The sequence below is a fragment of the Bidens hawaiensis genome, unplaced genomic scaffold (genome assembly GCF_021521415.1).
Source record: "Bidens hawaiensis isolate Kalapana, Puna unplaced genomic scaffold, B.hawaiensis_p1.1 tig00011691_1, whole genome shotgun sequence".
NCBI lineage: Eukaryota > Viridiplantae > Streptophyta > Magnoliopsida > Asterales > Asteraceae > Bidens > Bidens hawaiensis.
The window spans coordinates 443,226-469,825 of NW_027491924.1; the positions used below are offsets into that span (position 1 = coordinate 443,226).

At 37.0% G+C, this 26,600-nt stretch overlaps 3 protein-coding genes across 3 annotated transcripts; 2 read left to right on the plus strand and 1 right to left on the minus strand.

Annotated features, from left to right (window-relative positions):
- Positions 1 to 10,865: 10,865 nt before the first annotated feature.
- On the plus strand, positions 10,866 to 13,027 carry LOC143538719 (cyclin-dependent kinase B2-2-like). The gene is made up of 7 exons (XM_077032207.1): positions 10,866 to 10,894; positions 11,373 to 11,514; positions 11,607 to 11,780; positions 11,879 to 11,972; positions 12,534 to 12,603; positions 12,694 to 12,832; positions 12,894 to 13,027. The coding sequence occupies exons 1-7, from the start codon at positions 10,866 to 10,868 to the stop codon at positions 12,984 to 12,986; spliced, it is 741 nt and encodes a 246-aa protein (XP_076888322.1). The 3' UTR covers positions 12,987 to 13,027.
- Positions 13,028 to 18,377: 5,350 nt separating this feature from the next.
- LOC143538753 (AT-rich interactive domain-containing protein 6-like) lies at positions 18,378 to 23,705 on the plus strand. Its single transcript, XM_077032235.1, has 14 exons — positions 18,378 to 18,501; positions 19,593 to 20,433; positions 21,072 to 21,205; positions 21,285 to 21,324; positions 21,628 to 21,680; positions 21,846 to 21,891; positions 22,035 to 22,130; positions 22,248 to 22,361; positions 22,496 to 22,547; positions 22,645 to 22,717; positions 22,825 to 22,891; positions 22,979 to 23,029; positions 23,118 to 23,210; positions 23,348 to 23,705. The coding sequence occupies exons 2-14, from the start codon at positions 19,600 to 19,602 to the stop codon at positions 23,450 to 23,452; spliced, it is 1,758 nt and encodes a 585-aa protein (XP_076888350.1). The 5' UTR covers positions 18,378 to 18,501; positions 19,593 to 19,599; the 3' UTR covers positions 23,453 to 23,705.
- Positions 23,706 to 24,383: 678 nt separating this feature from the next.
- Positions 24,384 to 26,139, minus strand: LOC143538720 (uncharacterized). Its single transcript, XM_077032208.1, has 3 exons — positions 25,831 to 26,139; positions 25,667 to 25,741; positions 24,384 to 24,651 (listed from the first exon to the last, which is right to left on the minus strand). The coding sequence occupies exons 1-3, from the start codon at positions 25,993 to 25,995 to the stop codon at positions 24,598 to 24,600; spliced, it is 294 nt and encodes a 97-aa protein (XP_076888323.1). The 5' UTR covers positions 25,996 to 26,139; the 3' UTR covers positions 24,384 to 24,597.
- Positions 26,140 to 26,600: the final 461 nt, after the last annotated feature.

Sequence of the window (26,600 nt, forward strand, 5' to 3'; positions counted from 1 at the left end):
GGTTACCGGAGTTTCTTGGTCACTCGGCGGCTTTGGCATCGGAGTAACCTTAACCATCTTTCCAGAAGTTTGAAAAAACTGAGAAAAAGAATTAGTTCTAGCTTAATGCACGGATGACCCCAATGAAGAAACACTAAACGACCCCGGCAAATTAAGGATAATCTTAGGGTAAATAGATGTTTCCCACGAGGGTTAGGTCCGGCAAAGATGGTTATTCTTCTCAGCCTGCAAAACAGACACCGTAAGCTCGTCACTGAGAAGGGGGGGGGTTCCTCCTTGTGACCACCCTCCGGCGTGAGAATCAGGCTAAATTGCTCTGAATATAAGTGTATATAGAGAGAAATAGCTAGAGAGAAGATGATGATACCGTTCCAAGGTGTTGGAGTATTTATAGCCGAAGGTAGGTTTCCAAGCAGGTACGGCCAGCTGTATAATATTCCTTTTCCACCAACTACGGGCTACGTTCGTGCCACGATGGGAGTTGGTGGGTAGGCAGCGGCTGATAGTGACATTTTGTACTGGAGCTTGCTCCTCCTCGTACTATTGTCAGTGAGTTGTCACCCTGTGATTGGTTCATGGGCTGCTTTTGTCAGATCTTGTCTATTTGTCCATACCTTGGTAGGTATAGTACAAAAGATCTTCTGGAAGCGTACGGACTGGCTCTTTTGGGCGGGAATATTCCCGCCCTGCTCATTCCTTCTTCAAGTGACATTGCTGAAGTATAAGAGTTAGTGCCTTATGCGTTTAGCCTTACTGTTAGTGCGGGTAGCCTTCCTTCTTGGCTTGTACCCATAGCTGCGGGGACAGGCAAGGTACTGTACCAAGGGAGGCTTTCCTACGGGAACAGCTGGCTTACTGCGTGTAAGGTCTTCATCTCTCTGAGCATGGTGGGTCCTGCGGATCCAGTTGGTCTTTGCGCAGACGTACCTCTTCAAGATGAGTCTTGCGGGTCCAACTGGGCTTTACGGAGACCTACCTCTTCAACAGGCAACTTGTAATATGAAGTTTCAAAAGTCAGGTTGATCAAAAAACAGTTAAAATTCTTGTGAATGTTTAGTGTGTCAAAATACAAAGTATATTATTTAAATAACAATTGATGTTTTGATATAATGATATAGAGAAGGTTTTACACATTAGAAGGACAGTTCAAGCTGCTTTCAAGTTTTGAATATAACCGATTTGACCCGTATAACTCATTTCTTTTCAAGCTAATATTATATATTTGACTCGTTTGACCTGTTAAATATAGGCATGTAAACGAACCAGACGGAAAGTTCACTTATTCAATAAACAAACGAACATTTGTTTATTTATGTTCAGTTGTTTACTTTCATTTATGTTCGTTAGTTTAAGTTTGTTCACATTCGTTAATATGTTCATTTAAAACCTTTTGACCCAACACATTGTTCTTCACATTACTTTTAACAGGTTTTAGCTCGGTTTTGCTTGTTCATCTACGTTCGTGAACACAAACAAGTTAGTATTCTTAACGAACGAACAGGGACAAGAAAGCCCCCGCTTGTTTAATTGTTCGTGTTTGATCATCTGTTCAGTTAAACTAAAACAAGCAAACACAAACATGATTCATCTGTTTTCATCCATTACAAGCCTAACATAATGGTGGTTTCCTAACCTGTGTAGTTTGAAGGTGTTGGCACCGTAACGATGAGTTGTTTCTTTATCCAAAGCTTTTGGTAGATTAATAATTTCGATCGCACCATACGGGCATTTCTACATACACAAAACAAATAAATTAAAACATGTTCAAGCAATATATATTTACTGTTTGTAAGAAGTAAAATCACATGGTATACAAACCTGAACACATATACCACACCCTATACAAAGCTCCTCAGATATATAAGCCATTTTGGATTCAGAAGTGACTTCAATACATTGCCTACCTGCAAAAAAATAAAAAATAAAAAAAATAAAAATAAATAAATGAGAAAACATGAATACATCATAATATAAAGTGTGATAACATAATGGGTGTGCGTGGTGCGGTTCGGTGCGGATTTTGGCTAAAACCAAACCGAAAACCAAAACTTCGGTTTTTGGAGTTTTTGAAACCGTTCAGTTTCGGTTTTTGCCATTTGAGCTTGAAAATTTTAGGGCGAAAAAAAAGTTGACAAAAAAATAATGAATTTAGGTGTAAATAATTTTGTTAATTGTAAAATAATAGACTGTTATACATTTGATCAAAAATATTGGAGTTACATATTTATTAAATTCTTTTACTTAATATAAAATATAAATAAACAACAATTTAGTAATTCGGTTCGGTTCGGTTTTGTCGGTTTTTTTACATGCAAAACCAAAACCGAACCGTTATTGAGGTTTTTACAAAAACATAAAATCAAACCGTCGGTTTTTGTTTCGGCTTGGATTTTTCGGTTATTTTTATTTCGGATCAGTTTTTTCGATTTCTTGCACACCTCTATAACGTATCATTATTATCATAACACACTTGAACATAAAAAAGCATATTTAATATTTTTCCACATAATTTGCAACTCCAATAAAATAAATTTTTTTGAACTAAGTGGTTTATGCAAAGAATATTTTAGGACTGGCAAACGGGTCGAGTTGGTCGATTCAAAAAAGGGTCAACTTGGTTCGGTTCGTGACGGTTTTAACAATAAGAAAAGAATATATGAACAATATTCGAACAATTATTAATGTTACCAGTTTTAACAACAGGACAGTTTCTCTTGCATTCCTGCCGGCACTTGTTCGGCTTGCACCGATCTTCTTTGAGGATGGCAATGCGATCACGACCCGCCATTGATCAAAACTTGAACTTGAGAGCAGGAAAGATGAGGTGGTGTGTGCTTGGAACACAGAAGACGTGGTACGCACGGCTAGCAGCAGTAAGTTGCAAATATTAAGCACCTAAAATTAATATCTTTTACACGAATTGGTTGCCATCGTACCTTATTTATATTTAGTTATAAAACTTATATGTTACTTGTCATACAAGAAAGAAATCTTAGAGTTCATATAAAGATTAACAAAAAGGTTATAAATGATTATCTTTATTATTATTATTATTATTATTATTATTATTATTATTATTTTGTAATCAAGATTTGAGTTATTTTATAGATTAATAGAATTTGTGGCTTCCAGGTCTCAGTCGTGGAAATTGCAGGACCACGTCCTGTGAAACGCTGGTGTTACGGGGGTAGATCCTGACTACTCTTTTGCACTTGGTAATATTGGAACAACTCTCCCGAACCTTGATATAGGCGGTTTTACTGATAAGGAGACCGCCCCCAAGAAACCTCAACAAACCTTGGCGAGTGCTCTTTATGGTAAACACGTACATGATTTGGAGGAGAGATTCGATATGACCCCGAGACAAAAGGCAGTTTTAGCTTGTCTCAAGGGGGCTCATGCCCAGGATTTTTTGACTGTTGTGCCCGTTGAAGGTCTTGGGCAACGGATGTCAGCAGTTGAATACAGAGCCATCCTTAAATACCGGCTTATGATTCCCCTTTTCCCTCCAGATGAATTATGCCCCATTTGTAAAAAGGCTTGTTTGGATAGATTCGGTGAGCATGCCCCCCACTGTAAGGAATTACCGAGATTCAAGTATCGTCATGACTGGGTTAGAGATGTGTTATGGGATGTGCTTAGACGTGCCGGGATCTCAGCCAAGAAAGAGGCACCTGTTAACTTTTTGACTGATCCGCGTGAGGGAAGATCTACCCTGCGTCCTGCGGATGTTCTTGTGTTTGGCTGGACAGGGGGTAAGCATGCGTGTGTTGACCTCACTGGGGTGTCCCCGTTGGTGGGGCTGAGAGACAGTGGCTTCGTACCGGGACAGGCGGTTTTGAGAGCGGAATCTAGGAAGGTTGCTAAGCATGAGACATCGTGTTTGGAGAATCAGCACGTGTTCATTCCATTTGCCTTCGACACTTTTGGATCCCTAGCTCCCGAGGCGGTTCGCTTCTTGGAGCGGGTGCAGAAGGTGGTCCACAGTGACTCGCATAGCCCAAGGAATCAAGGATTTATATTTAGTAGAATAGGCTTTGCGATTCAAAAGGGGATAGCGGCGCAGCTTGTTGCTCGCTTACCCATTATCCAGATGTAGTTCGGTTTGTGTTATATATAAAAGGATTTACGGGATTAAAAATTAAAAAAAAAAATTAATAGAATTGAAAAGTGTATTTCAAAATTACTTGTGTAACTCAAATATGTTTATACATCCACCACCGTGAAAATAACTCGTAGATGCGTAGCAAGCACAAAGAGGTTGTAAATATGTAACCCGTAGATGCGAGACGCTAGAAGGCAAAAACCTAAACACTCAGCCAAAAACCTAAAACGTTCAAAAACAGTTTTTGTGAAGAAAAGTAAAAAGTTGATCGATTAACGATCCAAAACTGTTAATTTGGGTGAATCAATGAATAATAGGATATGTATTGACGATTTCGAGATCTTATGATGTGATTTCATGAATATAAGTATTCTTGTATCTAACATACGTTAAGCAATTATTATAAAAAATCTTTTCTGTAATTTACTAATATATATATATGACCAACAAAAAGTGTACTTTAGTACGTGGCTGTGTTTTGTTTTTAATAAAATTACTAAGGTAAACTTTATTATATATTAGGCTTGGGGAGTTGGGTATACCATTTTTTTCTCATGCATTCATGCGTGAGGTAATGTGGATGGTGGGTTGTGTTATATGGCATCTGATGTAGCAGGGGTCACGCACGTGACACTTGTGGAACGCTGCCCCCTTCTTTTGTGGTTACGCGTGACGTGACGCTAGTGATCACGATCACTCTCTTCCTCTCTTTGTATTAAATAAAAAAAATGGAAAATTACGTGAAGGGTATATACCCCTGGTTTAAAGGTGTTGTTAATTGACGAGGGAAAACTGACGTGCCGAGTGAGGGGAATGGTGTTGAGGGAGTGTATAACCCCCCGCCTTAGTATTATATATAAATACATTATTTGTATTCCATATATGTAGGTTGGTAATATATTTTAAAAATTGTTAGTATGATAAATATATTATTTGTATAAATACTTATTTGGATACCATATTTCATGGTTCTTAGACAAGCGTGTTAAACACTTAGTGAATAAATGATACGACGTGAATATAAATAAAACCAAAATTCCCTTGTATCACTTTCTTGATGTATGAAACCTTTGGTAGTAACGAAGAAGATGTTAGGATATCTAATGGGACCAACACCAAACTACTTATAATGGAAAATATGTCACACCAACTACTTATCTTATTTACCCATACTCAATGAAAAGATGCAACTTGGTAAAAGGTTATCCGCAGTTTCCTTTGTTCGCCACAAAAAAGTATATGCTGGATCGATGATGTTTAATACCCTTTTCGACAAGCCTTCTAATGTGAGTAATTCGTGTAAAATCGCTCTCCAACAAAAGAACTAGACCTTCCATAGCATCTTGTTTGTCCATTCATGAGTGTATATTACTATCGATTCCCTTCTTCAATGCATGAATCGTAAAGTCACCAGAATCGTCTCACAATCAAATCTACTTATCGACTTTGTCTAAGATGATGACCGAGCCAAGAAGTCTTTTGCATTGTCGAAGCTCAGTGAAATTCATTAACACTTTTAACGATATACAAGTGGCAAGAATTGTAGTGTTTAATATTAATTTTTATTGACATTAATAATAATAATAATAATTAAATCATGTGAAATATGTGTTATTGCTCTCATGTGAAAAGGAAAGTTGAAGGAGAACCAACAACAGGGAGAAAAAAAGATAAAATCATCAAACAATCTGTTTGATTGAGAAAAGGTGTTTGTAAAACAAAAGGTGGGTGTTTATGAAGAAAAGGGTATTTATGACGGAAAAATGATTTTGGATATTAACCAATAGACCAAACCTAGTTCAATTTTTCACTTTTATTCGTAACCCAACCCAAACTAATTATTTTAATAGATGTATCTTATTTAGATTTTAATTTATTCTATAAGATTATTAAAACTAATAAAAATTTATATTAAAATTAATCCAAAATTTTATTTTTATTCACAACCTAACTCAAACCTACTTTTTAACTACATAAATATAGTTTATAGTTTTCAAAATATATTATAAAATGGATTTTTAAGATAATAAGTTTACAAACTAATAATATTGTAAGGTAATCATACTTAAGAAAATATGTTTTTTTATCCAACTCCGTTTTTAATAAAACTTATATCGGAACGTTCACAAAAAAAATTAAGCAAGACTGTGCTTTTTTATCTTTTAAAAAAGTTAAATATTAATAGTAAAACTAAATTACATGTGAAATTAATTATTAAATGAAAAAAAAAAGAATATATGAACCAATTAATTAATGACATGTGACAAATAGTAGGTTGCAACCCAAGGTTGCCATAACAACTTGGGTTGAGGAATAAAACTTATTTTTTTTCTTTAAATTGATTGGACCCACCAAATAGTATAATGACCTCCTAAGACTACCCGTAGACCGTAGTGGGCGAAGTTTCCAGGCGATGAGAGGGCGAGAGGCGCAAGAACACCGCCCCCCCCCCCCCCCCCCGGGGTGAAATATGGGGCGAAATGGGGGGTGGCGAGAAGCTTTTGTCGCTCTTCTCCTCCCTGCTTCTTTCTGATTATTATTATATTGATTGTGTGTGGATATGTATATATATATACATATTATGCTACAATACCATTACACCCCAAAAACAAGTTCCTATCTTTTATTGACTGGACGCCACGTGTCGCAATTCGTCAAATTTGTAGCTCCTCAACTACGCATAGCCTAAGAGGTTGTTAATAGACATGTGTTTGTGTGTGTAAAACAAAATGTAACATTATAAACAAGTAACGATTAACCACTTAATTCCTGACTAACATCGTAAACAAATATTGATTAGATGGTAAACAACAATCGGAGCATGTTAACAATATTACAACGAAATTTCAAAACAAAATAAAACGCGCAAATGAAATAATATTTAAAAACACAATTAACAAGTGCTAAATCAACACAAAATTATGAAATGAAACCACCCCCTTAGCCGTCACCGGTGATTACTCTGGCGACCAAAATACAGAGAATAGAGGTGTGCGTGGTGTGGTTCGGTTTTATGAGTTTTTAAAATTATTCAGTTTCAGTTTTTTAAGTTTTCGGTGGTTGGTTTTTGGGTTCTGTTCGGTTTTGGATGTGCTTTTTTCGGTTATGCTAAACGAGCCAAAACTTTTTGGGCAAAAAACCCAAGATAATGAAATTGGGCATGATATGTTTTTTTTAAAACTAATGATTAATAGAATATCGAATATTTGAACTTCAAACATTAAAATCTAATAAAAGATAAATTTAAAATCAAAATTCAAAATCAAAATCTAGTATTATTAGTTACTAACCATATCTATAAACCAAATATATTTGTTATTAACCATGTGTTAAAACCAAACAACATTCATCGGTAGTTTCGCTTTAATGGTTACGGACTTACGATTAAGATATTATGGTTGTTTCAATTTTTGGTTATCTTGGTTCGAAACTTAACAAAATACAAAACCAATATTTCAGTTTTTGCTAAGGTTCAAAACCGAACAGCCGGTTCTAATATCGTTCGTTTTTTTTTATTTTTCGGTTTCGATTCGTTTTTTTCGGTTTTGTGCACACCCCTAACAGATAGATAGTGATAGGCCTTGTCTTAGTAGGCTACACTCCAAAGAATTGCAGAGAAGGAAACAAACAAGTGGGACAATTTTCTGGATTTTTTCATTAAACAAAAACTGAATATATACATGCAATGAAACAGGAGGATGAACACCCACGTTCCTTATTCAAAGTGAAACATGCACCACTAACTAATACTCCTAAGACTTAGTAAAATAAAGAGAGAAAATAGGAAACATGTGATCGTGAAACTTGCAGCTCAATCCAATAATTTGTTAGGCTTCTTTATGTTTCTCTTGGGCCTGTTGTACTCGTCCGACTTGTCTTGGGTATGTGCCAGTGTGGTCCGTAACATCACTTTTTTCCCCTGAAGAATTTGCATTGTCTTAAATGTCGATGAAGAACGGATAAAGTTGTTTCAGTTGAGCTTCATCTTCCCAGGTTGACTCTTCAAAAGGCAATTTCTCCCATTTAACTAGAAGTTTTGTCTTGTTTTCACTATCCTTGCGCGAGTCGAGAATTGCTTCCGGTAGGAGACTGATGTCGGTAGCTTCGAAGTTGTCAAGAGAATCTGAAGTAGGCTTAGCACGTCCGATACATTCTTTCAGTAATGAAACATGAAAAATTGAGTTGGATCCCGGAGTGTAGTCATGAATGGTGTTGACATCCCGGCCATAAAGAGCGTTGAATGGGGACATGTTAATGGAGGTATGGTAGGAGGTATTATAGGAAAATTCTGCCAAAAACAAAAAACGTTCCCAGGTGGCCGGTTTGTCAAAGACAAAGGCACGAAGGTAGGTTTCCAAACACCTATTCACGACCTCGGGTTGGCCATCGGTTTGGGGGTGGTATGCGCTTGAATGGAGGAGTTTGGTGCCCATTTGAGTGAAGAGGGCCTTCCAGAAGTGACTTAAGAATGTCAGGTCTCGGTCCGACACAATAGTTTTAGGAAGACCGTGCAAACGATAGATTTCACGCATGAAAATGGTAGCAAGAGTGATAGCGGTGTAGTGAGCGGGTAACAGAATGAAATGAGCGAACTTGGAAAGGCGGTCAACGATAACCCATATGTTAGACTTACCTTTTGAAATTGGAAATTTGGTGATAAAATCCATAGAGATATCTTGCCAAGTATCAATTGGTGTGGGTAAGGGTTGTAAAAGGCCATAAGGCTTGTGGGTTGGAACCTTAATGGCTTGACAGACCTGGCATTCTTTGACAAAGTGAGTCACATCTTTTTTCATGCCCAGCCACGTAAAGGAAGTGGAGAGTCGTTTGAATGTCGCATGGATACCGGAGTGGAGGAATGAAATTCAGCTAATAGGTTTTGACGAAGGGTTGGAATGGGAGGGACCATGATGCGACCGTTCAAGAACAAGAGGCCGTCACGGATTGAATGGTTGGGAAAAGCCTCCGGTTCAGCGATGACTTGACAAGTCAAATGCTTACCGTTGACGTGGTTAGCAAAATAGGATCGGATCTCGTCTAACCAAAGGGCTGTTGGGTGCGACAAGGCCAACATGGTTGGCAGATCAACCCGACTCAACGCATCAGCCACAATGTTTTCTTTTCCGGGTTTAAAGTGAATTTCGAAATCATAACCGATGAGCTTTGTAACCCACTTTTGTTGCTCGGGTGTTTGGATCGTTTGGGTGAGTAAATGTTTAAGGCTATGATGATCGGTAAAAATTCGAAATTTTCTACCCAATAGATATTGACGCCACTTGCGGACCGATTCGGTAATGGCGTATAACTCTTTGGTGTAGGTTGACTGACCCTGCATGGTAGGACACAATTTCTTTGAGAAGAAAGCAATTGGGCGGTTATTCTGGGAAAGAACAACACCAATTGCTAAGCATGATGCGTCCGTGGTTACATCAAAAGGTTGTGAAAAGTTGGGTAAGGCTAGAGTAACAAGCTTCTACATGTGGGTTTTCAAATTGGTGAAGGCAGAGTGGGCTGCGTCTGACCATGAGAAGTCTTTTTGCTTCAAAATGTCGGTTAAGGCGGCTGCAATATGGGCATAGTTGGGAACGAAGCGACGGTAATATCCCGTAAGACCAAGGAAAACTCGTAAAGTAGTAAAAGAGTGCGGTGTAGGCCACTGTTGAATAGAATCTATTTTGTTTTGTTCAGGGGAAACACCCAAACTAGAAATTTTGTGGCCTAAAAATGAAATATCCGAAACTGCAAAGGTGCATTTTGATGATTTGGCATAAAACTGATTGGTGGTCAGTGCTTCGAATACGTACCGCAAATGAGCATAATGATCATCTGGATTAGCACTGTAGATCAAAATATCGTCAAAGAAAACTAAGACGAAGTGACGCAAAACGGGCCGAAACAAGTCATTCATGGCAGATTGAAAGGTGGATGGTGCGTTGGAGAGACCGAAGGGCATAACAAGAAATTCATAATGTCTGTCAGAAGTTCGAAAGGCTGTCTTCGGGATGTCCGGTTCAACGACTAGGATTTGGTGATAGCCGGAACGGAGATCAATTTTAGAAAAGATTGTGGCACCATGTAACTCGTCCAATAACTCGTCAATTGTGGGAATCGGAAAACAGTCACGTATTGTAGCCGCATTAAGGGCCCGATAATCCACACAAAATCGCCACGTACCGTCTTTTTTTTAACAAGTAAGACTGGAGACGAAAAGGGACTGTTACTAGGACGGATGACACCATCACGGAGCATGTCGGAGATTAACTGGGTCATTATTTGTTTCTGAAAATGTGGGTATCGATAGGGTCGGACATTAATCGGTTTGGTATCAGGAAGTAAGGGAATATGGTGATCATGGGAACTAGACGGGGGAAGGTGTTGAGGTGTGTCAAAAAGGGTGGGGAACGACTCAAGCAAGTTAGCCAGTTTCGGGTCATAGGTGGGTGTGGACTAAGTGACCGATGGGGAAGAATCCATGAACAGGGCGTGCATGGATGCAACCGAATCATGTCGAATCATAGAGGACAAGGAGCCCGGGGTGGTGGGGTGAGACAACGGCTCACCGCGTAGGGTGGTGGTGGTACCAGCGAAGGTAAATGAGAGCTCAGGGATAGAGAAATCAGCAGTGATTTGTCCTAAACTCCCAAGCCATGTGACACCCAAAACAATATCAGCTCCTTGAATTTGGAATAAAAAGAATGGGATATCAAATTGAATGTTATGGAGCTTAACCGGAACGGACGAACAATGACCTTCACAATGAATGCTCTCCCGTGATCCTCATGTCGTTCAGTATGTATTCGGTCTCTTGTTTTTTATACTCATATTTCATGAATCATTATTAATAGATACTGATTGTTTCTTTGTAATTTTGTAAAATCAATTTGTAAACTGAATATGACAGATTTAGGGTTTATACTATTAATTTAAACTAGTGATTTAGGGTTTAACTGTGTTAATAATGATTGATTAATTGGGGATTTTACTGATAATGATATTAAACATGCTGATGGATGTGAAGACAGATTTAGGGTTTAAATGTGTTAATCATGTTTCATTGAAATGATAATGATTAATTGTGGATTTGAATGATAATAATGACATTAAAATTATTGATGGTTGTGAAGACAGATTTTATATATTTTAAACTAGTGATTTTATCTTTTTGATTAAATTGATGAGGCCTGTTTTGTAGGGTTTAATTGAAATGATGATTACTAATTTTGTATTTGACTTTTGACTGATAATAATTAATAACAACATCAAACAGGCTGATGGATGTGAAACAAGGAATCAACAAGAATGGAAATACTATGTTGTACCTGGTGTTTGAGTATATGGAAACCGATTTGAAGAAATTTATCCGATCGTATCGTCAAACTGGTGAAAACATTCCACCCAAAGTCGTCAAGGTACAAATTATTAACAGCTTTTCTCTTCTTTCTGCGATTAGCATACACCTGTTATATAGTTTAGTAATAACTGTTTCTGGTGTTTGATGCAGAGCTTGATGTACCAGCTTTGTCAAGGTGTTGCTTTCTGTCATTCTCATGGTATACTGCACAGGGATCTTAAACCGCATAATCTTTTAATGGACCGAAAGACATTGGCGCTTAAAATAGCCGATCTTGGACTATCTCGAGCTTATAAAGTACCAGTCCCGAAGTATACTCATGAGGTATAAGTGTATAAAGTTATAATTGTATAAAGTGTTATAAACCATATAGCTTTCATATCTTGTTAGTTGACAGTTTATTGTAAATTCAAACACTGCAGATTTTGACCCTTTGGTACCGGGCTCCCGAGGTCCTTTTGGGGTCCACCCATTATTCAACCTCGGTTGATATGTGGTCTGTCGGTTGCATATTCGGTACGTGTGTCTTCATCCTCTTGGTTTGACTAGATAGAGATTGTTGATAATATCAGCAGGCCTGTAGACGAGCGAACTAACATGAACGGAGCATGTTTGTGTTCATTCGTTTCACTTTAACCGACATAACGACCGGAAACGAACAGGGGATTCTTGTTTCGTGTTCATTCGTTTAAGAAAATGAATGCGTTCATGTTCGTGTATTAACAATATAAACGTGAATGGTTCACAAACAAACATAGCCGAGCTAAAATGAATTAAAAAGAGTAAATCTGAACAACAATGTATTGGCCCTAGAAAGTTATTGAAACTAGACTAAAAAAGCATCGGGCCTTAAAAATTGAACATATATGTTAACGAGAGTGTAAATGAACGAACTTAAACATAAATGAACAAACGAGACATGCTTTCATGCTCATTCGTGCATTAAAATTATACACACATAAACGAACTTCTCGTGGAATGGTTCACGAATGGCTCAATGAACGTTCGGTTCAATTACATGCCTAAGTATTAGTTGTACCTGTACCTTATCCAGTGGTTTGTTCTTTGAATTTGTAGCTGAACTAGTCATGAAAACCGCCATTTTTGCTGGAGATTCTGAACTGCAACAATTGCTGCACATTTTCAGGTTGGTTAATAATAATGGGAAATCATATCTCATTGATTAATTTTATGTAAACATACATAAGTTTTAGACTATTATTTTTTGTGCATTCAGGTTATTGGGTACTCCCAATGAGGAAATCTGGCCCGGTGTGAGCAAGCTCAAGGACTGGCATGAGTATCCACAATGGAAACCGAAGCCCGTTTCAACTTCGGTACCAAATCTTGATGCAAATGGTCTTGATCTTCTTTCGGTAAGTGATAATAATTTTTTAAAATTATTTGAACTCTTATGGTTATTACGTTTTTATGCAGAAAATGTTTGAGTATGAACCATTAAAAAGGATTTCAGCTAAGAAAGCAATGGAGCATCCATACTTTGATGATCTTGACAAGAGTCATCTATGAAGTATCTTATAATAATTGCTTGTCTCGAGCAAAATCGTGCTTTTGTTTGTTCTAATCTTTGAATGTAACTTCTAATTTGCTGGCTCTATTGTGTTGAGAATTCTTGAAAAATACTAATTTGAAAGTGATTTGTGTTTGTTACTTAGGTTGTATTCTGCATTTTTAAATTAATTTAATTTAATTTATTTTATTTTAGCAACCTGGGTCGAGTTTGAAACGAATTTGCACGAGTACTATTATTAACCTGGACTTGATGATCTATGTTCCTTCTGTCCGGCCTAGTGTTGTTGAGGCTGCTGTTGTACAATATACGCTACTAAAAGTTACCAAACACACTAGTAGCTTAATAACATCATGTAAAAAAGTGAGTAATATGGTAAAACAATGTGAAGAATTTGGTGATATGTGATTTTGTTTTATACCTTAGTATATTATTCTATATTATATTATACTACTTTCAAACGTAAACAATTATAACTCGTGATAAGTTCATTCACATTATCTTTCCGGTATTAACGCCCTTTTCCTTTTTCTTTTAACACGGTTTGTTGAGTATACAGCATTAAATGGAGGAGGTAAAACACAAAAGGGTTGCCTGGCCCAAAGTCGCGCCCCATGCATCTCACCTACACAAGTTTAATTCTTCTGGGTGTCGGTTTTCTTTTCCTTTTTCTTTGTCTTCAATCTTTTATTACGCACGAACATTTTATTCAGGTCCGTCCCCTTGAATGATAAAAAAATTTTAGTCACCTATAATCAAACTTATTTATTTAAGGTAGTTATGAGAAAAACTTATATATAGTGGCCCTTTGTCTTTTCTTCCTCTAGCTTTTTCTTTTTACGTTTTTGAGCACCGAAGAGGTATTTGAATTTGGGAATGAGAGATATGATTTCTAGAAAAAAAAATTCAAGGTTTCAAACATTAAGTTTCATATTTCAAAGGCTTAACTTTATTCTAAAATATATTTTAAAAAATAGGTGAAAGATATTGAACAATGATAAACACTAAAGCAAATCAAATAAGATATAAACAATGTCAAATAAAACAAACAAAATGTAAATAAAATAAATAAAATGTAAATATTTTAGCTTAAAATCAAATACGTTATTAAAATAAAAGGTAAAAGTTTTATGAATATCTATTGAAATTTAGCATAACTAGGGGTTTGCCCCTCGTGTGCTGCGGCGATGACGCGTTTGGATCTCGTTGTTAACTATGCTCGGGGTTTGTAACAGTAGCAAATATATTTATTTGTTTTCACAATCAACACAGTACGCTCAATGATCAATAAATTATATAAAATCAACAGAAAACATATTATTTTTGCAAAATCTATTACCTCTCCGAAGAACCTAGGTTCATCATCACCGAGTTATTATGGCTAAGGAGGCTCAGATATGTTCAAAAATATCATCATAGCCAACATACCATAACTTAAAAAACTTACAATCATCAACATACAGACATGGCAGCCACCACTATAGACGACCAAAGCCACTGGCAACGGCTGGACAACACCCAACCAGATTCTCATCCCAGTCAGATCGGGTCATAGAAAATGGTTTAAGCATCTCTCTAGAACCCAATATTTAACTAATTTCAAAGTCTACAAACTTTGCTATCAATAAACATTTATTAGCATAAAACTCTCATCAAACATCAAACAACCATAATTGATCGGCTTTGAATCATCAAATTAAACCAAATTTGAATGTCAAAATCACAAACACAAAAAAGGCCGCTCAACATGCAATAGTCGGATTGGACGATTCAAAGGCTCATCCGCCATAGAAGGAATCAACGGTCTCAAAGCCGCCGCCGCTTCCAAGACGGCCGGAGCCGCGGTAACGGTGGAACAAAAGTCACGTTATTAAACAGATTCAAAGCAGCCGCCGCCATAACCAGCCGGATACGCCAACAATGGCAGACCAACGGTCACATTCTTACACAGATTCAAAGCCGCCGCCGCCGCCAAGGTCGGCCGGAACCGCCGGCAACGGCAGGCCAATGGCAATCTGTTTCTCTCTATCTTAAATCAACGTCTCTACCTCTCTGTCTTTGTTTCTCACATAATATTGATCCTTTTATATATAACACAAACCGGACTACATCTGGATAATGGGTAAGTGAGCAACAAGCTGCGCCGCTATCCCCTTTTGAATCGCAAAGCCTATTCTACTAAATATAAATCCTTGGTTCCTCGGGCTCTGCGAGTCACTGTGGATCATCTTCTGCACCCGCTCCAAGAAGCGAACCGCCTCGGGAGCTAGGGATCCAAAAGTGTCGAAGGCAAATGGAATGAACACGTGCTGATTCTCCAAACACGATGTCTCATGCTTTGCAACCTTCCTAGACTCCGCTCTCAAAACCGTCTGTCCCGGTACGAAGCCACTGTCTCTCAGCCCCACCAACGGGGACACCCCAGTGAGGTCAACACACGCATGCTTACCCCCTGCCCAGCCAAACACAAGAACATCCGCAGGACGCAGGGTAGATCTTCCCTCACGCGGATCAGTCAAAAAGTTAACAGGTGCCTCTTTCTTGGCTGAGATCCCGGCACGTCTAAGCACATCCCATAACACATCTCTAACCCAGTCATGACGATACTTGAATCCCGGCAATTCCTTACAGTGGAGGGTATGCTCACCGAATCTATCCAAACAAGCCTTTTTACAAATGGGGCATAATTCATCTGGAGGGAAAAGGGGAATCATAAGCCGGTATTTAAGGATGACTCTGTATTCAACTGCCGACATCTGTTGCCCAAGACCTTCAATGGGCACAACAGTCAAAAAATCTTGGGCATGAGCCCCATTGAGACAAGATAAAACTGCCTTTTGTCTCGGGGTCATATTGAATCGCTCCTCCAAATAATGTACGTGTTTACCATAAAGAGCACTCGCCAAGGTTTGTTCAGGTTTCTTGGGGGCGGTCTCCTTATCAGTAAAACCGCCTATATCAAGGTTCGGGAGAGTTGTTCCAATATTACCAAGTGCAAAAGAGTAGTCAGGATCTATCCCCGTAACACCAGCGTTTCGCAGGACGTGGTCCTGCAATTTCCACGACTGAGACCTGGAAGCCACAAATGCATATGCGGAGACATCCTCAGCCGAGAAAATTCCTAAGCCTCCGCAACGCATAGGGAAGGAAGCCAACCTCCACTGGAGGTCCCCAAAATGCGGTCCTCCACACACAACAATATCTTCAATTGCCCCCCGCAGGCCCGCATCAAAGATGGACACAGCCTCTTTGACATGTTCAGGTTGACAGGTCCGGAGCCCAAACACTAACTTAGAAACCCCCATGCACGAGCGTAACAAAAGGAGCTCACTTTGGGGGTCCCTCAGGTCCGGCAGGCGTTTCATAAGTTCAACCGCTCTCAAAGCTCTTTTAGTTGCCAAAGACCGAATAAACCCTGCATCCCGACTAACCGATCCCCCCAAGAGTTTAACTCCCATCGCAGGCCTGCTAATCTCTCCAGGGAATAAACCCGACACTTTCTCTCGTTACATATGTCCACAGCTGCACAGCAGATGTAGACTCGCCGGAAAAGGAGTGAAGACATAGACGAGTTAGGGAGAGAAACTTGAACATAGCAAAAGAAAGGTGAGAGAAATATAAGAGGAAAGATGAGATGACACGTACTATAATACGTGTTAATATTTTATGCATAATAAGACTTGTAACTTATGCAAGAATAATAATAGCACTACAATAGTACTCAAATGTGAGTAAACCCTAACTTTCAAATTAATAGTTATATAATTGATGTACATGCAACTTTATTTAAGTAATAAACAATTTAAAACAAAAAAACAAATAAATAACAACTCCTCATTCATCATCTTTATTCACATTTCCTCACACATTTTTGAACATTGCAACACCGTTTTTTCTCGTCGGTTGCCAGAAAATACATCAATTAAAAGTTTCTGAATTTTTATCTTCATATTCTACCTATCGTGAGGGCCAAAACGTGTAAGAATGGTCATGGTGTCACAATTACGTTAAACAATTGGGCCCCTTTGCATTTTTGGGCCTCGTGCCACGACAAGATTTGCACGGCCCAAGAATTGGGTTTGATTTTATTTTTCTTCTATAGATTAGCAGTCACGTTTCAAAATGTACATAACTACTTTAAAACGCTTTCATTTCCTGTAACTTTGTCTAAAATTAAACAAGTGAAAATCAGGTTTAAACTTATTGGTTCAATGGGAGCCCAATGACTAATGACTGCGTGAATGGATTGGGCCACCACGTTATATGACTAATGATTGCGTGAATGAAAATCATGATTAATAATAGGTTTGAGTCTGGGCTAGAGCAATTTGCTCCATGTTGAACACAAAAGTTTTCAAAAGTAATGTGTTTCTTCCTGCGTGAATAAACTTATCATGTGAAAATTTTCTCAGATGCCCGCACATTCGTCAATAATTTTTTTCCCTAAAATTATCAAATCCATTTTTCACTACAGATCTCAAATCATAGTCATTCACAGGAAGTATTGTAAAAATTCCGATTAATCCCTAATTAATCGCTAGTCCTTACCCCACTAATTAATTTTGGGCTAGTCGGACAATTAATCAGCCAATGGTCAAATCCGACCAAAATCATGATTAATCGGACTTAGTCAGTGTTTTCAAGCGAGGTTCCGGCCAAAATCTATGTGTATATATAAAATTGAAAATTATTACATATAATTTTTTTATCTATATACATTAAAGTTCGATCCGATTAATCTTAACTAATCCTAATTTATCGTTAATTCTCACCACATCACTTGACTAACGACTGACAATTTTTACAACATTTTTAACAGGTAATAAAACATCTGTGTGGGGGCGGGGGGGGAGGGGGTTCATGTACATTTTGATCTTAACATGAGTACGTAGGAAACAATGACAATTTATTTAAAAATGCGAACGTAAAAAACAATACCAACTAAAATACCAAGCTACATAAACAATGACTTATAATAACAAAGAAAAGAACCTTAAAATTACAACAAAAGAATCAAGAACAAAATAATATCAGCATATACCAGCAAATACTTATAACAGCAAAAGAAAACATCTAATAATAACAACAAAATATAAATAAGCAAATACTTATAACGTCTCATAATCGAAAATTAGCAAATACAAACAAAAAATAGCAGCAAACATCTGTAAAAATAAACCTAATCATAACAACAAATTGGTTCTCATCGTTTTCATGTTAAGAATAAATGTATTTGATACTGTTTCACAAACTCTATTATCCACGTGGTAATATCCGGAGGCAAGACTCATTCTCTCTTTCTATTTCTATTTTCTCTGTATTTGACCAGATGGATGACAGCAGACACCACCGCCACTAATCACCACCACCACCACCACCACCACCACCATCACCGTGCTCCTCCGGCGTACCTCTCATCCAATCACCAATCGCCACCTGTCCTCGTAAAAACACATTTACAGAAACCCTACCATTAATTTATTAGCTTCATTACGCCTTCGTTCCACACGCAATGTAAGCCTACGAACCTCAATAATTTGTTACGAATTTATAATCTCAATTCAATTGATTCATCGTGCTCCTATTATTGTCATGAATCATTGGTTGACCTGCTGAGTTTGCGATAATTTGTACTTTTTGACGGTTAAAACTAGGGTTTGTGTGTGAATTAGGGTTTTATACTTTAATTGGTTCAAATTTTGTCGAAATGTACTCATTGTTGTGAAACTCGCTAGGCGGTAGGGTACCGATTAGCGATTAATTGGATTTAATAGGGATTAATTGGATTGGAATTTTATATGTAGTTTTTCAAAATTATATATGTGTGTGTGTATGTATAGCATTCTTTTCAGAACTAAAAAAATGTGGGTAGTGGGCATAGTTGTCAATAACGGTGATAGTGGGCGCTATAGCGCGCTACGTAGCGATGCGGCTATAGGCCGCTATATACTAAAAATTTATCGTTTAGCGTGATTATAGCGGTGTTTAGGGTTTTTTTTATTTTTATTTTTATTATTTAATATAAAAAAATGTAGAAACTTATTTTTTAGGCTTGTTTATCGACCAAACAGCCGCACCTTCCATAAGTTCCACCGTAAAAGCTTATTTTGTGAATATGAACCATAATTATTTGCTTAAAAGTTTTCTACTTCTGTATCGCTAAATATGAAATAGCGGTTGCTATTTACTGCTATTCGCTACGTAGCATATTGGTGACCCGTTGCTATTTACCGCTATTAGCTATTGACAGCTATGATAGTGGGTAAGTGGTTATGTAATTGCCTTCTGCATAACATTTGAAGCAAAAGGTACAAGTGCATTATATGGTTTTTGCAGTTCTTAACGTTTTTTTGGTTCTCATTTGAATGTTACACAAAAAATTTCAAAATTTATTTATAATTTTTCAAAGTTCTTAATCGGATTGGGATAATATGCGTATCTTTTCAAATACTTCAAAGATTTTGATAAATTTTGACTGGATTTGACTGATTACTGATTTTAGGGGCTGATTAGTTGAAATCGCATTGGCAATCCAGCGATTAGCGACTAATCAGCGCCTAGAAGTGGCTAGAACTGATTTTTACAAATAAAATACTGTTTTGTAGAATTTAAATGGCTCAAAGAGAGTTTGAGATGGAGGATGCTGGAAAGGATTTAGAAGATGAAGTGATTGGTGTAGAACATGTAGAAGACAAACAACAAGCGTCTCTTGGTTTAGTTGACACACTATTAGATGAAATTGGGATTGAGCAAGAAGGTGCAAGTAAGAAAGATGAAGAGGAGATGCAAGCTAACAAAATCGAGCAGGAATCACCGGTGGATGAGGTTTGTGATGGTGAGAAAGATGCTTCAACAATGGGTAATGATAAGATTGATGATAGTATGAATGATGATCATGATGATTCTATGAAGACACCAAAGATTAACAATGAAGAGGATGAAAAACATCAAGAGCTTGTGGAACATTCACCTAATAAAGCTGAAGAGGATATGCAAGTTAACAAAATCGAGCAGGAATCGCGTGTTGATGAGGTTCATGATGGTGAGAATGATGCTTCAGCAATGGGCGATGATAAGATTGATGATAGTATGAATGATAGTCATGATGATTCTATGAAGATGCCAGAGAATAACAATGAAGGACATGAAAAACATCAACAGCTTGTGGAACATTCACCTAATAAAGCTGAAGAGGAGATGCAGGTTAACAAAATAGAGCAGGAATCGCGTGTGGGTGAGGTTCATGATGGTGAGAATGATGCTTCAATGATGGGTGATGATAAGATTGATGGTGTATATATGGATGATGATCATGACGGTACTATGAAGATGCCAGATAATAACAATGAAGCAGGTGAAAAACATCAAGAGCTTGCGGAATATACACCTGTTAAAGCTGAGGATCATAATACAGAGACATTGAAGAACGAGCTACAGGACACAAAGGTAATTTTACTTTGAAATCATCATCATCATCATCATCATCATCATCATCGTACTCAGTATATCCCACCAATAGCAAAGCTATGGTAGGGTCTGAGGAGGGTAAGATGTAGACAACCTTACCTCTATCCCGTAGGAATAGAGAGACTGCTTCCGGTGAGACCCCCGGCTCGATAGTAGTTTTACATCAAGCCTTGGATATAAGGCACATAACACTCTACCATCGGCACACCGGTCGATTGGTGCATGTACCCTTGTCTTTTGGCTATCAACGCCACCACATGATGCCTGATTAACCTTCCGTCACTTTTTAACGTTATTTTCACGAGATTAGTAAAATAACGTCAAAATTAGTGCAATTTCACTTTTGCCCACCCGATGGTTCACCCATATATATATTATATGCGTGCACCGCAAGCAGGGCGTGGTGTTTGGTGTGCTATGATTAGTGAATCTTTAGCTATTTTAAAGTAGGGCGTGGTGTTTGGTTCACCCACTTTTGCCCACCCGATGGTTCACCCATATATATATATATTCACCCGATGGTTCACCCATATATATAATTTTACTTTGAAATATTCTGCATAATTAGTGAATCTTTAGCTATTTTAACAAGATGGTGTTTGGTGTGCTATGATTAGATGGACGAGGCTTATGAATCTGGGACTGAAGAGGATCAAGAAATATTCATGAAAGAGTTGGAAGCTTTGTATAAGGAGAAAAACTTGGAATTTAAGCCTCCAAAGTTTTATGGACAACCATTAAATTGCCTGAAGTAAGCTAATTGATTCACATTCATATTATTCTGCTTTTGGGTGAAGACTCATTTTTTTATTGTTGTATTTTTGTTATAGGTTGTGGAGGTCGGTTATCAAATTGGGTGGATATGACCGGGTATACCTTATCTTTTCTTTCTGCATCATTTGGCATACATAATTCTCATGTTAATAGCAAACAAAATTTTTTGAAAAACAAAAGCATGTAAATTTTTTATGTTATTGTATTTTTAATGAATAATGTTATTCTTAATGTATTTAATTGAAGTTTGATCTATATCTGTTCTAAATATATTAACAATATGACCTATCAGTTTTTTGGGAAAATTGAAAATGATAATGTAATTTTTGAGAATCTGGTGAAGTACTATGCAATGTACATATTTTCTATTGATTTATTCAGAATTCTCTCTCTCTTCAGGTAACTGGATCCAAATTGTGGCGATATATAGGCGAAGCTTTCAATCCACCTAAGTAAGAACTAAGAACATAGTTTATTATTCAATGCCATCTTCTGTTACTTAAAGCAGAAACAGATTATCTTGGTCACTTTTGTTTTCTCTCTTGTATATGTAATTATAGAACTGATAGATTATACGATTATCATGCTAATAATACTTTATGGTTTATATTCTGAAGGACTTGCACAACTGTCTCGTATACATTCCGCCAGTTTTATGAGAAGGTAATGATTATGTTAATTTTTTTTACTAAAGTTCCAAAATCCAGCAACTTTTCATCTTGGTAATATATTTTGAAGGCATCACAAGCTCTATATTATTAATTTCTTGATCACCAGTTGCTATTTAACTTTTTGTTTATTTGTAGGCACTTCTCGAGTACGAAAGACATAAGGTCCAGATTGGTGAGCTTGAATTCCCTCTTGCAACTCTCTTCCCAGAGGCCCCTATTCTTGAAAATGAGGTTTGTTGATAGAATTTTCAGTTTTTATATATGATTATTGTGTTTGAGTCAATATATCTATTTATTATACATATACCACAGGCCAAAGGTATTTGATTTTATAAATGGCTTGTGCAGGCAAACAGCCATCAGACCCCGGGTTCAGGATCCGGACCAGGTAGGGCACGGAGGGACGCTGCAGCTCGAGCCATGCAGGGTTGGCATGCTCAACGTCTTTCAGGTTTTGGTGAGGTTAGTGAGCCAATCATTGAGTAGATTTAGGGGCATTTTTCTGCCATTTACAACTCTGCAGTGATAATATTCAAGAGTAATCGCAAAAAGAATGCTGCAATGATGAATTGACTTCTTGTATTTAACTTTTTCAGGAAAAGAATTCCAACAGTTCACAGAAGCGCGAAAGAAGTCTTAAAAGCATAGGTAGTGTTCACCTGTCAAGTTATAATTATAATGATATTAAAAATAAAATTATACATCAACAAAATATGTTCTAATCGAGTAATGATATCAAATATAGTGTCACTAAAACAAAAGAGACCAAGTGAAGTTGAGCATTCTGTGAAAGCTGCACGGACCGAAACATCTAGGCAGTTAAGTGTCAAATATATTTTGTCTCCCAATTTTATATATCCATCACATTTTCGTTTTGTTTATTTAAACGTGTATTAACATTTGCCTACCTTTATAATCATAATAGAGCTGTCTCAACTGTTGCTGATGTCGGTCCTCCTGCCGATTGGGTTAAAATAAACGTGCTAGTAACAGTAAGTATTATCTAACCTGTAACATTCATAACACGCATTTGACTTTTTCAGTTACTAGATGTCAAAGTTGACTATTTGTATGAACAGAAAGATTGCTTTGAGGTGTATGCACTAGTTCCAGGCCTGTTGCGAGAAGAGGTTAGAAACTAACTTGTTACTTTTACGAAGAATTGACCTAATTGTTGACCAGTAATTGACTTTCTATATTGCTTTTCTGATGGATTAGGTACGTGTCCAGTCAGATCCCGCTGGGCGCCTTGTGATCACAGGTCAACCAGAGCAACTTGACAATCCATGGGGTATTACACCTTTCAAAAAGGTTTGTTGGGGATTAAATGGTCCATTTATGATTTTTTTAACTAATATTATAGTATTATTCGAATAATAACTTGAAATATGTTAACGGATCAAAATTTTTTCATCTTGTTTATGTTTGGCTATTTAATAATATTACAGGTGATTAGCTTACCATCAAGAATTGACCCGCTCCGCACATCAGCAATTGTGAGCTTACATGGACGGCTGTTGGTTCGTGTGCCTTTTGAGCAGTCAAGCTTTTAAGTTTTTTAGTTCATCAGTAATTAGGATTATAAAAGTGGTAACAGGAAAATATTTAGTGTTAATTTATCTTTAAAGATGGTTTGTTGTCGTGTTTGTTTTACAGTAAATTAGTTCAGGTTTTGAACACTTCGATAAAATACAGTTTTTATGTTGTCATTCGTGAAATCTGCGAGCAAGTTTTTAGTAGAGTGTTGTTGGTTAACTTAGTATGTTATGTGTTTCAAGTATTTAGTTATTGCTGTTTTTTGAAGTTGTTATTATGTGAGCTGACAGTTCAAGGATAATACTTGACCAGACCGCGTCAGCCGTCAGCTATCTTATGTGAAACTCTGGTTACATAGGTTCTCACAGTCACAAGTCACAACACTTGCAAGTGATTTATATATAATAATAGCCTTGTTTTACCAAACCTGCGATGTTTCGAGGTGATAAAAGACTATAAAAACCTAAGAACCACCAGAAGCCAAAACCTAAATAATTTTAAAAAACAAATCAGATGATAAAATGTTGGTTGATGAAAATATAATATAAGAAAACGGGCCGGGTAGCGGTATGGTAGCAGCATAAGTACCCTGAAGTTAGTTATTTGACTAGTTTGAACACTGACCAGCCTTAAGTGCAAACTAGAATAATGTTGAGGGTAAAGCCACAAAATCCCTCTGCTACAACAAGAACTAACATAGTATGGCAGTTCGATGGGTTTGATCAGTTTGTTAACTTCTCTCGTCTCGGCGTTAACTATATAGAAAAGACAATACGACACCCACATGACGATTCAATCTTATCTTACATAGAAATAGCACCTGTACGCGTTATACTACTGCAAACGCATTATGCATCCATTTCATCTTCCAAAAGCAGGAATGCTTCATTACTTATCAATAGTTCAGGTGCACAAATGGTCAAAACACCAAAATGATATAACAATTTTACTTATATTAGATTGAACAAAAATCATTTGAGATATATAAACTTGGTCCTCATACAGGGACATTATTACAATGCAGAAGTTATCTGCAAAACTGAATAATTATCAACTTTCCCTTACTAAACTTCTTGAAATATAACACCAAAAGTTTCACTATCACTGTATAGTGTATACCACACATCAAACCTCTTCCATCAATGCTCATTAGTCATTCCCATCACTTTTCAGGATTATTACTTTTGTTTTTGTTTTCATATATAAGCCCAGTTTCCTACATAATCAACAGTAAATTCAGTTAATTCTATCTATCTAAATCAACAACAGCAGCAATTGGATCATCAATTTCATACTCATTTCCGAATAAAAGAGGTTTTTAATACCTAAATGTAGGGGTGTTCAGTATTTAAATCAGGCTCGAAAAACTCGAAATTCGATATGAATCAAAATAGGTTTTTGAATACAAAAATTTCAGTTTACGTATACAAACACATTTTTATATGTAAAGTTTTGAAGTAGACAGATTTTAACCCCTCCTGGACCCACTCAGGACCGAAATCGCCAAAAATAGCCGAAGTTGGCTGAAACTGACTAGAATTAGGGTGGGAATTAGCATCGGAATTAGGGCCGATTAGGTCCGACTGGGTCGGTTTAGGTCCATTAGATCGATTAGCGATTAATCCGGCGATTACCAAAAAAACTAGTCAGTATATGTCCGATTAATATCGACTTTTCCAACACTGATAGACACACACAGAAAACTAAAAAAGAGCTTCTAATAAGTACTGACATTTAATATTCGATATAACGATCGATCCAAGAAACAATTACCCAAAATCACAAAATGTCTAAATGTGTAAAATTCTAAATTTCCTAATCTAGTAACCGGATTCAAGTTTCATTTTGTTTTTTACTTCGTTTAATAATTTGTTACTTTATTTTAAGGTTGACAAACTGCTTTAGAAGTTAAAATCAAGTAAGAATTTATCAAATGAAGTAACTAAATCGGACCACGGGTGTTCAGGGTCTAAATCGGACTCGAGAAAACTCAATTTCGATTCGAGTTCAGTAATCTAATTTGAACCAGCTTCAAATTTTCAAATCAAATTCGAGTTCAGTAATCGAATTAGAATCCAGCCTCAAAAATTCAAAATTCGAATAATTCGAGTATTATAAATTCAATTCATTGAACACCCCAACCTAAACCAATCAATTTTGATATTCATCAAGGATAATATATTAAAATTCAATCCTATTATCATTATAATATAATTATAACAGAATCAAACCTGAGGATCTGGAATAGGCTTCGTTTTCTCGACGTACCGATACCGATCAGACGCAGCCGCAAGCGCAGCTCTCTCCTGAAATTAAACCAAAATCAACAACAAAATGATCACCAATTAATCAATTCAACAACAACCCATCATAAATACAGGTTAAAAATGTATACTTGTTGTTCTCTTTTGAGCTCTTGTGAGGGTTTGATCCAGAGGAAGTAGGCTAGGGTTCCGGCAACCACCCAAGATGCAAGATTGCTGCCGCCGCGAAGACCGCCCATTGCATTTCCGACGGCGGACCGGACATTGCCGATTGATTTCTTCCAACCGCTGGCCATTGTTAGGGTTTTGAGGTAATAATAATAATAATAATAATAATAATAATAATAATAATTTAGGGTTTTGTATGATGATTTGTCAACATTAGATTATGTGAAGGTAACCGACTTCTTGCAGTGATGTCTTCGGGTCGTGTTATTCGGAGCCTTTCCAAGTTTGTTTTTCAATTAATTATAATTATTAAAATCATTTATAATATTTTTTATATATTTATTTAAACTGTAAAATAGGACTGTTCAAAATGCTCGTCGCTTGCCGCTCGTTCGTCGTTCGCTCGAAAATTGTTTGAAAAATGTCCGTTCGGTTTCGGCTCGATTTGAAAGTGAGCCATTCGGCTCGGTTCGGTTTTAAAAACAATCCAAGCACGAGCAAAGCCTCGCTCGGTTTGGTTTGGTTCGGTTCGGTTCGTTTTGCTCGAATTATTTTTTGTTTATTAGTTTTATATATAAACTTTATGAATATACATAAAAGTATACTATTTTATTATGTTGAATTCAAAGTTCAAATTTAAACCATAACCGCTCGTTTTATATATGTTTTGTTGTTAACTTTGAGTTTTATACATTTTAAAGGTTGAACTTTAGACAATTTAGAGTTGAAAATC